General features: G+C 36.7%; 1 protein-coding gene and 1 pseudogene across 1 annotated transcript in view; one reads left to right on the top strand and one right to left on the bottom strand.

Annotated features, from left to right (window-relative positions):
- Nucleotides 1-16,346, top strand: part of PABIR3 (PABIR family member 3) — a 29,051-nt gene that overhangs the window by 3,588 nt on the left and 9,117 nt on the right. The window contains exon 2 of the mRNA XM_031446370.2: nt 1,694-1,772. Within this exon, the coding sequence (XP_031302230.1) occupies nt 1,694-1,772 (79 nt within the window). The remainder of the gene's footprint in view (nt 1-1,693; nt 1,773-16,346) is intronic.
- On the bottom strand, nt 10,140-11,779 carry LOC116150871 (annexin A2-like; annotated as a pseudogene).

Genomic DNA, 16,346 nt, shown 5'->3' with positions numbered 1-16,346 from the left:
AAATGACAGCAAGATTGATGAGGGATACAGGAAAGGTTCTTGGACAGGTGGCATTTGAGATGGGTCCTAACAGATAGATTGATAGGATGCAGACTGGTAGAAAGGGGGCCAGATGGCTGGGACAGCATCCAACAATATGGAACAGGCTTGAAAGTAGGACAGTATAGGTATATTCCAGAATGCTGGTCAACTCTGCCTGGATCACTGGCTCCCAGAGTTTCATCTGCTGACCAGTGCTGATCCCAGTGACATTTTACCCAATGCACGGTTTTTAAAAAGTTAAGTATATCATTCTTTTCTGGGCAGGACTGTATTTTACTCAGATTTTTAGTCCTGCTTTTTTTTAAATACCAAAATGTACTTTCATAAATGAAATGATGGGTTGGTAGTTGGTGTGGGGTTTTTTTTTTTCAAATGACCTTATTTGGCAAGAGAAAATGGTAGCAACTGTACGTTTGTGCCAAGATTTTGTTTTGAAATTTTCCTAGTCTATAAAATCCAAATGTTGGTGGAGCTAAATTGTGGAGGGCTTTGAATGTCATAGTAAAGAATGTAATTGAATTCAGCAGGTGATGAAGAGCATCACTGAAAGTTGTGAGCAGGAGAGCAAGCTATTCTTTAGGAGGGTGATCTGGTAGTTGGTAGATAGATTGTAGTAGGGAAAGAACAGAGGTGAGGCGACCAATTAGACTATTGCAGAGTCTATGGAAAAGTTAAAAAAAAAAGCTTTGAATAGGTTTTTGGCAAGGAGCCTGGGAAGAATAAGATGGATATAAGAGGTCATAGAGGTAAAACCTGAAAGACTTGACACCTGATTGGCTATACATAGCAAAAAAGAAAATGTTAAAGATTATTTCTTATTATCATTGGGGAACCTGGGATGAAAGGTACACAAGAACCCTCCATTTTCTTTTTGAAGTTTCTTGTGAGTCTTAAACAATTTCAGAATAAAAAGTTATAACAAAAAGAAAACATAAAAAGGAAAAGGTGACTTCTTCAGGGTCCCAAGCTCAAAAAGGCTGAGGCTGGCTAGGTGGGCACCATCAGAGCTAAGGAAATGACCACCTCCAGCGGGCAGCGACTGAGACTGAATCTCAGTTCGGTACGTTGTCGCCAGGCAGAAATGTGGCCCAGTGTGGCAACATCCTGCAATGAAGCCAGAAATCTGGGTTCTTTATGTGAAATCTCCATAATTGTTACAAGTGTGTACAACCAATTCAAAAACATTTTTATCACCGAGTAGACCAAATGAAACATATCATTTGAAAATCTCAGCTCCGTTGACCCCTGCTACCGCTACCCCTCCCGTTCATGTGAAAGTTAGAGAGTTGAGAGGGAATTGGTTCTAGCACATAATAGCTTTAATCATAAATTTAAGTCAGTTGCAGATTTACACAGAAAATGATGTCTCTCCAAGGCCACAATAAATTATATTTCTTGGTTTCATGACTATAGAGGTAAAGTGGCATGCTTGAGAATTCCTTCCTTTGCATGGACACTTGTTTAGGCTGTGTGTGTGTGTGTGTGTGTGTGTGTGTGTCTGGGTGTATGCATGTTTTACTTTCTACATCTGCACAGCCATCTCCATGAAGAAGCCATTTACATTAATGACATTTAAGGATGTGAAATCTTACTTCTTTTAAAAATTTTGGTAATGGATTTTAAGTGACAAATGTTTTCTTTTTCTTCTTAGGAATGATTCACAGGTGTTCCAACCTGACACATTAAGAGCTAGAAGAAACAGTACAACATTTGTGGGACAACCCTGTCTGGTAAGGAAAGGCTTATAGACTTGTGCTGTTGGTCTTAACCAGTGGTTCCCCAACTCGGGTGTACACCTGGAAGGCTTGTTAGAACAGACTGCTGGCCCTCAACCTCAGAGTTTCTGATTCAGGAGGTCTGAAGCAGGGCCTGAGAATTAGCATTTCAAACAAGTTCCCACTTTGAGAAGCATTGCTCTGAACATTACTGAAGGAGAAATAAACACTTTGAGTACACTTATGATTGCTGCAGCTGCAGCAGAATTAACTTTTAAATCCCATATGGATTTAATATCGAGATGCATTTTTACATCAAACCATCTGGCTTCCAATTTTTAAAAGAATATTCTAATTTTGAGAGGAAAATTTGCAGGCTCTTCTAAGGGTAGTTTTCAGGCTTTTAGTTCGACTTTTATCTCACATTTCTCTTGAATTGAAAATGCAGTTTGTTTTTTGTGGTGTTATAATGCAATCTCTAAATTATAACTTTTATCTACTAATTATCCTGTGAACGTAGGAAATATGCTTGTAGATCAGTAAGCCAAAGTAAATAAATGATTCACTCTATGAATCATTTTACTGAAGTGAAATCCACATAACATACAGTTAACTATTTTAAAGTATACACTTCAGGGACATTTAGTGCATTCACAGTGTTCAACCACCACCTCTCTCATTTCAAAAAGCACACATCTTTGTCTTGTTCCTGATCACAGGTGGAAAGCTTTGTCTTTCATCATCGAGTATGATATTAGCTGTAGGTTTTGGTAAATACCCTTTATCATGTTAGGGAATTTCCTTTCTACTACTTGCTGAGTATTTTTATCATAAAAGGGTGGTGAATTGTTTCAAGTGCTTTTTCTGCATCTATTGAGATAATCCTGTTTTTTTTTCTCCTCCATTCATTTAATATGATTTATTGCTTTGATTTTCTTATGTTGAACCACCTTTGCATTCCTCGGATAGATCCCACTTGGTGCTAGTGTATAATCCTTTAATATACTATTGGATTTGGTTTGCTATTATTTTGTTGAGGATTTTTCCACTCATATTTGTAAAGGATATCGGTCTATAGTTTTTTTCTTTCTTGTAGCATCTTTGCTGGCTTTGGTACCAGGGTAATGCTGATCTCATAGAACGTGTTAGAAAATGTTCCTCCTCTTCTGTTTTTGGCAGAGTTTGATTAGGACTGGTGTTGATTCTTTAAATGCTTGGTAAAATTCACCAGTGAAGCCATCTGGTCCTGGACTTTTCTTTTTTGGGAGATTTTGGAAACAGATTCTATCTCTTTACTTGTTTACAGGTCTGTTGAGATGTTATATTTCCTCTTGAGTGAGTTTGGTAATTTGTATGTTTTTTAAGGAATTTGTCTGTTTCATCTAGATCATCTGATTTGTTGATATACAATTGTTCATAGATTTCTCTTACATGATTTGTTTAATATGATGGAAACTATAGAACATATTTTAATGAAATGTTATAGCTTGGAACCCATTTTAAAATATTGCCTTCTAATCTTAAAACTGGGCATTTTTCTCTTTATAGATTGATGTTCAATATTATTCCCACATATGCACTAGTAGTATATTGGGGGAAAATTAGAATTGTTCATAAAACAAATCTTTCTTCTTTGCACTCACTCATTTACTTGAATGGATATTCAACAATATTTACTGAACATTTGCTTGTCTATCAAAGCCCTGCTTACCTATCCAGTCCTCTTTTCTACTCAGCCAAGTCAACAAATATTTTTAGGAACCTGCTATATATTAAGCCCTTATCTAGTTGCCAGGGAAATCTAACCTAATTTGAGGGAGTTACAGAGGAAATGACATCTTAGTTGAGATCTTACTGATGTGTGGGAGTTAGCTACTTTGGGATACTGGTAGCAGGAACAGACAATATTCCAGGTAAAAGGTGACATGTTAGAAGGCCTAGAGTGTGGTGTGGAGAGAATAGAGTGTGTAGAAAATGTGAAAGAAGTACATTCTAGCCAGAGTGGAGATAAAGATGAAGTAGTGAGAAGTGAGATTGGAGATGTAAATAACTGCAAAATCTTCTAGGGCCTTCCAAGTCATGCTAAAGGTTTTGCACTTTATGCTAAGGTCAATGGAAAGCTACTAAAGAATTCTAAGTCTGTGATTGACCTGATCAAATTTGCATTTGAAAAAAATTACCCTGGCTACAGAGTGGAAAGCAGATTGGAAGAGGGCAAAAGTAGATGCAAGTGTCTTCTCTTATATTTAAGTCTTTAAGCCATTTTGAGTTTATTTTTGTGTATAGTGTGAGAGAGTATTCTACTATCCAGAGGGAACCTTAATTCAAAAAGATACATGCACCCCAATGTTCATAGCAGCACTATTTACAATAGCCAAGACATGGAAACAGCCTAAATGTCCATCTACAGATGACTGGATAAAGAAGTTGTGTTATATTTATACAATGGAATACTACTCAGCCATAAAAAGAATTAAATGCCATTTGCAGCAATATGTGTGGACCTGGAGATTGCCATTCTAGGTGAAGTAAGCCAGAAAGAGAAAAAAAATACCGTATCACTTATATGTGGAATCTAAAAAAAAAAAGACAAACTTATTTACAAAACAGAAACAGACTCACAGACATGGAAAACAAACTTATGGTTACCAGAGGGGGAAGGAAGTGGGAATGGATAAATTCAGAGTTCGAGATTTGCAGAATCTAACTAATATATATATAAAAGATAAACAAATTCATACTGTATAGCACAAGGAACTATATTCAATATCTGGTCATAACTTATAGTGAAAAAGAATATGAAAACAAATATATGTATGTTCATGTATGACTGAAGCATTATGCTGTACACCAGAAATTGACACATTGTAAACTGACTATACATATATATACACACACACACACATACACATACACACAAAGTAGATACAAGATTAAATAGGCAACTGCAGTAACTCTGGCATACAGCTAATGGTAACTTAGACTAATGTGATGGCAGTGGACATGGAGAAAAGTGGCAGACCCATGAGCTATTTGAAAGGTAGAATCAATTGGTGACAGATTCAATGGAGAGTGGGAAACAGCAGGGGCAAAGATGACTACTAGCTCTCTGGCTTGGGCAACTGATAGGATAGGGGTACCACAGAAGAGAACATTGGAAGAATAGTAGATTTAGAAGGGAAGATGAGTTTAGTTTTTGGTAGTGTTAAGTTTGAGGGTCTCTGCAATCTCTAAGTGGAGATGTTAGATATACTTGGTTGAAGCTCAGGGTAGAAATTTGTACTAGACACACACATTTAAGAATCATCAATAGATCATTATTTAAAGCTATGGGAATGAATGTTATGACCTATGGAGAGAGCATAAAAGGAGAAGAGAAGAGGCTAAAGGAGAAAACTTTAAAAATCACCAGCATCAGTCAGAAGAAACTCCACCAAAGAAGACTAAGATAGAATGGTCAGAGAAGTTGGAAGAGACTCAGAACAGATCAGTACCATGAAAAACCAAGGAAAACCATTAAGTCATATGCTGTCAAGTGGTCAAACATGAAAAAGATTGAAAGTTGTCCTCTGAGTTACCGAAATGGAGCTTATTCATGAATTTTTTTATATTTGGAAGGAAGTTCAGTGGAGAAAAGGGTAGGGTGAGAAGTCAGATTGGATTGGGGTAAAGAATGACTTGAGAGGTGAGGACCTAGAAATGGCATCATACATATGAGTTTGGTTATTTGAGGGCAGGAGGCAGATTACTCTTTCTATGCCTTAATTTCCTCATCTGGAAAATGGAAATGTAATAATAAACAAGATTATACTGTATAGCACAGGGAAATATACACAAGATCTTATGGTAGCTCACAGAGAAAAAAATGTGACAATGAATATATATATGTTCATGTATCACTGAAAAATTGTGCTCTACACTGGAATTTGGCACAACATTGTAAAATGATTAGAAATCAATAAAAAATTTTAAAAAAATCTGCCTCATAAGTTTGTTGTGATTATATCAATGTAAAGCACTCAGCACAGCACTGGTACATACTAAATGCTCAATAAATATGTTTTTATTAGTAATAGTACATATGAAGAGCAACTGGGTACCGGGTATTTTTTAATGCATAATTTTCCTTAGGATTTCTAGGCTTTTAATTCCCATAAGGTCTAGCTTAATATCATGCATATTTAAAATTAGCCATCTTATATAATGGATTGGGCTTGGCAGAACCGAAGTCATTTTAACTTATTTGATGGTGGGAATTTCAAGGCTTATTGGTTTAGCTTGCTGTAACAGCATTATGCTTCTGCTTTTATTTTGTTCCAAATATCTCCTCATTATAATTATAAGACTTATGAAGGTATATACTTGCCTTCAGTATAGATAGGCTGAGTTATCTAGGAGAACAACATGATAATTAGAATGTTTTTGGCCAAAGTAACAAAATTCAATTAGAAGTGACTTAAACAATAAGGGCCATTTATTATTTCAAATAACAAGAATTCTTGTGAAAGGAGGTTCCAGAGTTGGTTAATTCTGTGGCTCAGTTATGTCATCAGAGACCCAGGTTCTTTCCATCTTTCCACTCTAACATCCTGAGCAGCCTCACTAACCTTTGTACCTGGTAATTAGACCCAGGGTTCAGAATCATACATATAGCATGATCTTCTATATATTTACAGATGTCGAGAAGAATGTGTATCAGTCTATTATTACTAGTTATCTGGAGCATGGAATGTATAGGAAGAATGTTACTTCCACTTTATGCATTTCTATACCATTTGAATGTTTTTCACAAAGCATCAACAATAGAGGTGTTTTCATTTCTAGCTGATATATCACATTGCAAAAGAGAAACATCATTCTTGAAAAATATTGTTTTGAAAATACAGTTGTCCATTAGTATCCGCAGGAGACTGGGGGCTGGTTCCAGGACCCACAGATGGTATCAAAATCCAAATATGCTCCTGTCCCAGAGTCTGCCCTCTGTATCTGTGGGTTTGAATCTTCGGATTCAACCAACCACAGATCGTTTATTAAGTTTGCAATCTGTGCTTTGAATCCATGGATGGGAACCTTCGGATACAGAGAGCTGACTGTGTATTTACTGGAAAAAAAAATCCACGTATAAGTAGACTCGTGCAGTTCAAACCCGTGTTGTTCAAGAGTCAACTGTACTTGAAAAGTGCTGTTGAATGAGATCATGAACCCTAAGTTTAAGGATTCTATCCCATACTAGACTGTCCTTAAAACTGATGCTGCAGTAACCTAGAGTATTCAAATTCACAGAGATGGAAAGTGGAATGGTGATTGCCGGAGACTGAGGGAGTTGTTGTTTAATGGGTATAGAATTTCAGTTTTGCAAGATGAAAAGAGTTCTGGAGACTGGTTACGTGACAGTGTGAATGTATAATGCTACTGAACTGTACATTTAAAAATGGTTAAGATGGTAAATTTTATGTTATGTATATTTTACCACAATTTAAACATTTTTAAAATTGGTGGTGCTTTTACTGTATTACAATGTGGGCGAAACAGAATTTTAGAAAAAATGACAGTGATAGAGGGCATTGAAGAACTATGGGTGCCCTTTAACACACAAATAGAGATGCATGTTTCCAAACCTTATAAAAATCTGCTATCTCACAATTATTTTCTTAATTAACCTCAAATGTTTTCTTCACCACTGTCAGGAAATCACTCCACCTGACTTCTGATGAGCGGAAACCCTAGGGCCCTTTTCTGGGTGTGGAAATGATGCCTTTCCCCCCAAATTACCCCTTTGCCATATCCCCTAAGAACCCCGAGGGTGGCATGCCTGTTCCCCACCCTTCCACTAGGAATTCTCTTCCCAGAACCTCTGTTGAACTTGATGCAGCCTGTCTTTTCTCCATCTCCACCCCCTCCTACTTCCCCAGAAGCAGGAAAAGCGTCTCATCTTCCTATAAGAAACAATTGTGCTTTCCTTGAGCAATTTGTCCATTTTAATTTTATGGCAACCAATATTTGCCTGGTTAGGTTTTGCTTTACACATTGGCAACTATGAACTCTAAACCCAATTTCTGGCCCACCAGTAGTGAGCGTATAATACGCTCCCTGCTTCATGCTCTGACCTAGCCTGCATTCAATTCATGTTCAGTATCTTCATAAGTCACCTTAAATCATTTTGGAAACTAGGCAGAGACATTCATAAACATAGTATAAACATACAACCCTTGTTCAGGATTTTCTAGGTATTTATCTCAATTCCAATAGGAAATGGGTTAAAAATAGCAAACCTAGGAAAGTTAAAAATTATTTTTAAAAAATTTAATATCTTTACACTATTAGTTTTCTGTGTTCTTTTTTAAATGGACCTCAGCTTGATCTTTCCTTCTATCTTAATTCCTTCACTAGAGATAACACTTGGGAATCAGCTTCACCCAGCACCCTCTCCACCTCCCCGGCTCCTGCCAGCCCCCAACCCTGTGGCATCATTTCTTGGTGCTGGTACTCTTGCTTCCTCCCAAGGACTTTTCTTCCCTAAAGTGTGAGAGAATGGTGCAATGGGAAATTTACACCAAAGATACCAGTGAGGTTTATTGATGTCTCAGGAAACTATTTCTATTTTAATACTTTGTTTCACGTAGAAAAATCATCTGAGGCAATTCCCTTGCATACACCACCTATAGTACTTAGTCTTTGGGAGAATTCTCTTCCAGAAGCCTTCTTTTTTACAATTAATTATCCACATTCTTACTAAAAGAACCAATCAAATCCAATATTTGATCCACATTTTGGCCAATTTAAAAACTTTACTGTGGCTTATGATTCTATAGCTCAAGTTCAAATCCTACCTTCCCCAGACATTTCACACTATATCCCTGTTGATGTCATCAATTTCAGTCAGGCAATCTCAGGATTTCCTGGATAAAGTTTTCCAATAGGAAATTCTGAGCCTTTGCCTGAAACTAAACTGGTTTCTTCCCATCCCTTAGATATCAATTAAAAATAATCTCTTCCAGGAAATCTTTCATAATTAATTTAGAACACTTTGCCACACCATACATTTCTCTTCTTTTGGCATTTTAAAATAACTGTCCTTTATAATCCAGCTAAAGTACCATAATTTCTGTACATTGGGTGTATGTATATTCTTCAGTTCAGGTTGGCATGTCTTTTCAATTAGGTTATAAACCTTATAAACCTTAGTGTTGCATGTTCTGTATTGTGAACTTTCCAGGCATTTCAGTGATGATGATATAAACATCACTATCATGAGTTAAACTTATTAAAGTTCCACTTGTTCAAAAATACATGTGTGTGGAGATATATATATATATATGAATTTTTTAACAGAAAACCTGAACTTTTCAGATTTGTTGCATGTCACCACACAACAGCTTCTCAGTGATCAGTGCTAATAGGGGAGCCCATTGGGGGAGAAAATCCAAACTACTTGCTTTGGAAAATAGGAAATTTTCACAGTATGCCTTAAGAATAGGCATACAAGTTTTTAAAATTAGTAATAATATCTAATGTTGGAGAAGTACCAGGAAATTGATATTTTCATACACTGCTGGAAAGTAAATTTGTATAAGCTTTCTGGAGGGCAGTTCGGCAGTATCAACAGCCTTGTGACCCAGAAATTCCAACTCTATGAATTTATCCAAAAGAATTCCTTAAGGATGTGCGCAAAGATTAGCTTAGAGGTTGTTATAATAGCATTATTTATAAATGCAAGCAAAAACTTTGGCAAAAGTATGAATGTTCAGTAACAGGGAATAGGTTAAATGAATGAGCCTTCATTATCTGAGTCCCAGTTCTAGCAATTATTAGCTGTATGACTGTAGCACCTTGCTTAATTTCTCTACCCCTCAATTTTCTAATCTTTAAAATAGGAACAGTAATAATATCTATGTCATGAGGTTGTTGAGAATTGAGTGAGCTAAGACATGTCTGGCATGTAATAGATCCTTCTTATTATTATGGTACTTCTATATGGTGTAACATTCAGCCTTTAAAAATGGTATTGCCGGTGAATTTTAACATGGAAAGATACTTGGAGTGTATTTTGGTTTTGTTTTGTTTCTAAAGTAAAAATTCATCTGTTTACCACACAGTACACAAAAGGCAAAGTGTTTCACATCACAGATCACTTCCAACTCCTTGGCATGTTCATTTCTTTGGCTAAAAGGAAGGATTTGCTGGGAACTCCAGGCAATGCTTAGGCAACTATAATAAGGTGGGAGGAGAGGCAACGCAAACGTCATCTGCACAGGGATGGGCAAAGGGGGCTGTTAATCACAAGCTGATTTTCTAGAACTGTCAGCTGGAAGCACAGAAGCACCACTTCTGGACACTTGTACAATCTCAGGCTTCACCCCCGCCACACAGGCACAGTGGCACTTACAGGTAGCTGCCCTTGCTGTCCTCCTGGATCTGGTAGTACAGGGACCTGCCATACTTTCTCTTGAATTCAGACCTAATTTTCAACGTATCCCCTTCCTTCACTGCAGGAGACCATGATTCTAATCAGGATCTTATCGTGAGTCCCCTTGCCCTTTATAGAGTCATGTAGTCAGTCAGTAAAATACAGGGGCTTGTTCTCAATACACTGGACCAAATTCAGGAAAGCATCTTCCATGTCTCCTTTGACCTTCTTTTTGATCATAAGGGCTATAACTCTTGTACCTTTTAAATACTGTAAAGGTGAGCCACACTGCTTGGCCATGATGTTGATCCACTTAGAAACATCGGTTCTTTTCCTCTGTGTTCCAGCATTAAGGAGATCCCAGGTATCTTGGGTCAGTCAGTTCATAGTCAATGATGGAGTTATCCTCTGCTCTTCTACCCTTTGCAAGGGCAACTATCAGCTTGCAGAAGTCACCAGATGGGTCAGAAACAATGTCCTTCTCCAGACCAGTCTTGTACATTTCCTTATAGATTGTTTATTTCCTGCAAGTCTGGCTTGGTCCTTGAGCAGGTAACTTCAATAAGAGAGTCCTCATCAATCCCCAGAGCCCCTTCATGGAGCAGGCTTTCAGCTTGGACTCCTCCCAGTGAGCAGGTGCTTTCAGAACGCACCAAATTACCTTCTCGGGGTGGCCAGACAAGGCTGACTTCAGTGCTGAAGCAAATTCCTTATTGGTCCTTCCTTGAAAGGCGAAAGTAATATTCTGTCTCTGCTCATTGCTACAGTTGGTCAGAATATTAGCAATGGTAACCTCATCTACACCTTTAATCTTGATGGCCATTTCAATGTTCAAAGCATCTGGCTCAGCATCAAAGCTGGAGTACACTTTGACTGACCTGTATGCATTTGGGGGTGCACAGTGGTCACCTTCTAAACTGTGCCTGCACAGACTTTCGTAGACAGTAGACAGTTTGATAGAAGCTGGCCCAGGAGCAGAGGCTTGTGAGTATCCCCAGATGCGGACCCAGGATGTTTTAAGTAATTTTTTAAAAAAACTGCAAAATAGTATCTGGAAAAATAAACAGAGATACTTACTGTGGTCATCTCTCAATGGTGGACAATGCTTTTTTCCCATATTAATTATGTTTTATACTGAGCAGGTATTGTTTATAATGAGAAAAATAAGTCAATTTCTGTTGACAAAATAAAAGATCAGGATGAACAGGTGGGGCACAGAGGATTTCAAGAGCAGGGAAACTACCTGGTATGATGCTGTAACAGTGCATGTATGTCCTATACATTTGTCTAAATCCATAGAATATATAACACCAAGAGTGGATGCTGATGTAAGCTATGAACTTTGTTGATGATGTGTCAATGTCATTGAATCTTGGCTATTTCCTCCACCTTCTAGCAAATGATTAGAAAAAACTGATTTCAACATTTTCTTAAGCAAAATATAATTAGTGAGATAACAACTCCTTAAAAAGTCATATGATACATTTTAAAACCTAATAAAAATTCATACTATCTGCTTCATAAAAATATTCATTTGTCCAACACACATTTTTTGAACACACATCTTCTTCCCACCCACCAACTCACTCCTCTTACTGCCTTTCTTGGCCACCATCCATCTATAGCTTCAGCTAGGAACCTCAGGCCAATCTTTAGTTCTTTTTACTCTCTAATCATGTCTCCAATCTGCCTCCTTCTCTTCATTCCTCCCTTTTTCGTTCAAACTCTCATCATTTTTTACCTGGCCTATGACCCTGCTTCTAATCCCTCTTCCCTCTACCCTCAATTTGTCCTGCATATGCTGCTAGGGTTGCCTTTCTAAAACAGATATGATCTTGCTTAAAATACCTTTGAGATTTAAGAACTGAGAGGGACCGATGCTCTAGGTTTCCTATGGGGCTCAAAGGCTAAAGTCCCCAAACCACAGCCTGGTTTCAGCCAAATTTCCCCTATTTTCTTCCTGCCATGCCCTATCCTGTGCCAAGTTTCAGCCACCCTGAACCTCTCTGTTCCCCAAACATGCTCCTCTGCCTGAGTGTCTCTTCCTACTCCCTGAAATGGCCCCTGCTCCCATCTTCTCTATCTCACGAATTCCTGCCCTCCTCTGTAAAGCTGACTCCACGACCCCAGGCAGAGTTATATTCTTTGTCCTTTGTACTGCTACAAATCATAACTTGTTCTGGCATTTACCTGTGGCTTAGGTTTCTCTACCTAGACTTTAAATTTCTCAAGGACAGGAAAATGTCTTATTTATCTTTGGATCCTCAGGGCCTTGCACCTCACTTTAATGTATGGTAGGTGTTCGTTAAATATCTTTGAACACACAGCTCAGTGTAATCTTAAGATATGATGTGAAAGTGAGATATGGTAAATTCATTACCAAGCATTTCAAGAATTAACCAGGCTGCAGATAGAGTGGATAAATGAATTCTAAAGATAATTCTCAAGCCTTATTTTTACACAGCTTTCAATCTCTCCATCCTCTCATTTCCCTTTTGTATGGGGTCTTCAGAAGCTTTAAGAAAAAACCAAAAAGGAGAAAGTAGTCCTGCGAAAGAGATAGGGCCTAGTCAACAAGTAGCAGGAGTAAAATGTGCCGAACTACTTGAAAGTGATTACCTTTAGTCATCCCTGATTATGAAAGTTTAATTTCCTGGCTAGATTCCAAAATATTTGCAGTTATTTTGTTTATCTTTCTTTTGTATGCTTGTTTAAGTTTGCTGCTGATTTAATGACTGTTTCAGCTTTTTCTGGGTAATGCCTACCACTAAACTTTAATAATGGGCTAAAATTGGCAAGAAAAAATGAGGTGATTTTAAGATCTTAGTGCCTTGGGAAAGGAAGGGTAGAGATAAGCAAAATGTTCTATGAATATTCTGCCCCATATTTCATATGTTAACAGTTATTTTGTTCTGTTCTGATGTATATAGACTTTCAATTAGTATGATTTTTCAGTCAAGATTCAATTGGATTTTTGATTTCTTAAAAGCTTTAAACTTAATTAATACGGTTGCTAGCATGCATTAGGCACTCAAATATTTTTTGGTCATTCAACATTGACTTAATTAATATTTAGAAGTAATCAGAAACATTGGAGACTACTTGATTTTAATACTTTAAATTTCAGTCTCTGCCATCTTTTCCCATTCATGCTTCTGTCAGTCACCTTCATCAAATCAAACAGGTAAGAAGCTGTTCATTAAAAAAAAAAGGAAATTTTATTTTTCTTTTTAAAAATGGCTATGGTTCAGTAATCCTAAGTGAGGTCACTTGTGCTTAAGTTTTTAATTCCAGGAATGGTTTCTTTAAAAAACAAGAACCAAACCCAAAACACCCAAGGAGTCCTCTGTTTATTTGGGTTATCAACTATTTTAATAAATGGATAGTTTCCCGAAATACTGCATACTCTTTTACCTTGAATCTGGCTTCTTCCAGGGATCTCAAAGAAGACGATGAAGGCTATATATATATAAACTAATTTTCAGGTTCATAATAGCCATAGTTATCATGATTTTCTTGAACCTTCAGATGAAGAATGTTTTTTTTGACACATAAAATGATCCTTATGCTGTCATTTTGTGTTCACATGTATATGTACAGTTTTCTTTTTCTATTACCTGGTTTGAATAAATGAAACTGGTTTAGACACAAATTTAAGAGAAGTTTATGAGATGAAGCCATTTAAAACAGATTATACTAGCTGGAGTACAAGGCCTGATTGTGATAGGAACAGTTGATCATTTGTTACATAAGGTGTGCCTGTGATCTTTTCCTTCTGCTGGCCAAGTTTCACAGTTCATCTGTCTTATGGACTTTGCTACCATTTTTGTAATCTAGTGAAGCAATGACATTAGATTTCTTTGATTTGTTGTTGTTGGTTTTTTTTTTTGGTATTACTTTGGTGCCATTTTTTGCATTGAAGTATAGTCAATTTACAATATTGTTTCAATTTCTGGTGTACAGCATAATGTTTCAGTCATATATGTACATATATATTCCTTTTCATATTCTTTTTCATGATAGGTTACTACAAGATATTGAACATAGTTCCCTGTGCTGTACAGTAGAAACTTGTTGTTTATCTGTTTTATATTTGGTAATTAGTATCTCCAAATCTCAAACTTCCAGTTTATACCTTCCCCCTCCAGTAACCATAATTTTGTTTTCTATGTCTGTGAGTCTGTTTCTGTTTTGTAAATAAGTTCGTTTGTCTTTTTTTTTTAGATTCCACATATAGGCGATAACATATGGTATTTTTCTTTCTCTTTCTGGCTTACTTCACTTAGAATTTTGAGTTTTCCTTAGAACCTACAAAGTATAGTCTCCCTTATGAGGAGACCTTCTTTAAGGGAATAGCCTAGATTGTTTTAAAAGAAGTTAAATTTGATCTTAGTTTACAAATTGTTTTGTTCTTTCAACAAGCATTTATTGAGCAATGTGCCAGTGGGCAACTTAAATCTTTCAGGCATACCTTCAGAGAGCAAGAGTGGGTGACTTACTATTTCCATTTTTACCTTCGAGACCAAAAGATTGAAAGCTAAGTTTAGTGCTCAAGTGCAGCAACTCTATTTAACCTAGGTTTCTAGCATACAGTACTCTTTGCCCTTGACAGTTACATGGCTCTTGACCTTTCATCCTATTTTAACAATCTTATTTTATTATAAACCATCTCACATCCATTTTGGAAATAGGCAAGATATAAATAATAAGAGTCAACCCACTTTTACTAACTACCCTAAAATAGCTGATGTTGGCAAATGCTCCAACTTTCAGTGGGAGAAACAATAGGAAAAATTCTGTCCTACTTCTGGGAAAACTTGCTCTCTACTTGTGGATTGAGTGAATTACAAAATAACTTTGAACTCATTAGAGGAAAACATATACATAAATATTAAATGGAAAAACTATACTAACAATTACATTTTGCTTAAGATTTACTGAAAAGCAGTGACTTCCATTGGTTTAAAAGACATTAACTTCTTAAACTACCTTTCCCAATTTCCCTTATTTTCTGTAATGGGGTCAAAATAGTCACAGTCACACAGTTTTAAGACTCAAAGCTCTAGGTTCATCTTCAATTCTTCCGTATTTTTCTACCGTATCCAATTAGGCATCTAATCCTATTAATTCTTCCTTGACAGCATCTTCTCTGTTCCCACTACTACTTCCTTCTGTCCCTTGGGTCCAGATTACTGTAATAATATTCTAACAGATTTCCTATCTCTGCCAGTCTAATCCGACTTCCAAAACCAACACTAGGATAGCTTGATTAAAACATTATTTTCACCTTTTCTTCTCCTGTGCAAAAAGTTACAATGGCTTCCCATTACCTATTGAATAACAAGAAGAAGAAAAGCTAGGTTGTATTGAGCACTTACTATGTGCCAGGCACTGTGATAGGAACTGTACAATCACCTCATTAACCTCACTATTATCATCATCATAGGATGAGGAAATGAGGCTCAGGTTAAGTTGCTTGCCCAAGTTCACACAGGTAGTAAGTTACAGAGCCAAGATTTGACTCAGTTCTGTTTGGCTGCAAAGCCTGTGGTCCTCACAACTATGCTATTCTACCCAAACCCTTTAAATTCAATCTCTTCGATTTCTTAAGATCTTATAAATCTGGCCCTTCTTACCTCTCCAGTTTTTTCTCATCATTTTGTAGTGCAAATTCTCCTTCAGTCAGGCTAGTCTCACTACCCTCCAACCTGCCATGTTCCTTCTCTCTTCTAAACTTTTGTTCATATGGCTCCTTCTGCTCTCACACCCTCCCCCCTACCCTCTGCTTGTCCAGATTTTAAACATCTTTTAAAGCCTACGTCAAATTTTAACTCACACAAGTCACACCACTTTTTTATTACAGACTATTTATAGTATTTGTTGTTTATACTATAGGAATAATATATAAACTTTTTTGATCACACACTGCATCAATAAAAACTGAGCACATGCTTCCAATATATGTATACTGTATTTACATTATGTACATATACTACTGTGTGAATCATAGAATGTATGCAATATAGAATATAGTGTGAATCGTAGAATATATGCAAATAGAAATATAAAAAGGATGAGATGAAGCTGAAATGATGTTTTTAGAAATTTTTAAATTTTACTTCATTACAGGTCATTATAAAGAGTGAATATGATACATAATTCCAGTTATCTTGATGATTACG

Source organism: Camelus dromedarius, chromosome X (assembly GCF_036321535.1).
Source record: "Camelus dromedarius isolate mCamDro1 chromosome X, mCamDro1.pat, whole genome shotgun sequence".
Lineage (NCBI taxonomy): Eukaryota > Metazoa > Chordata > Mammalia > Artiodactyla > Camelidae > Camelus > Camelus dromedarius.
The sequence above is the reverse complement of the archived record's forward strand: the minus strand, read 5'-3'. Positions and strand labels throughout refer to the sequence as shown.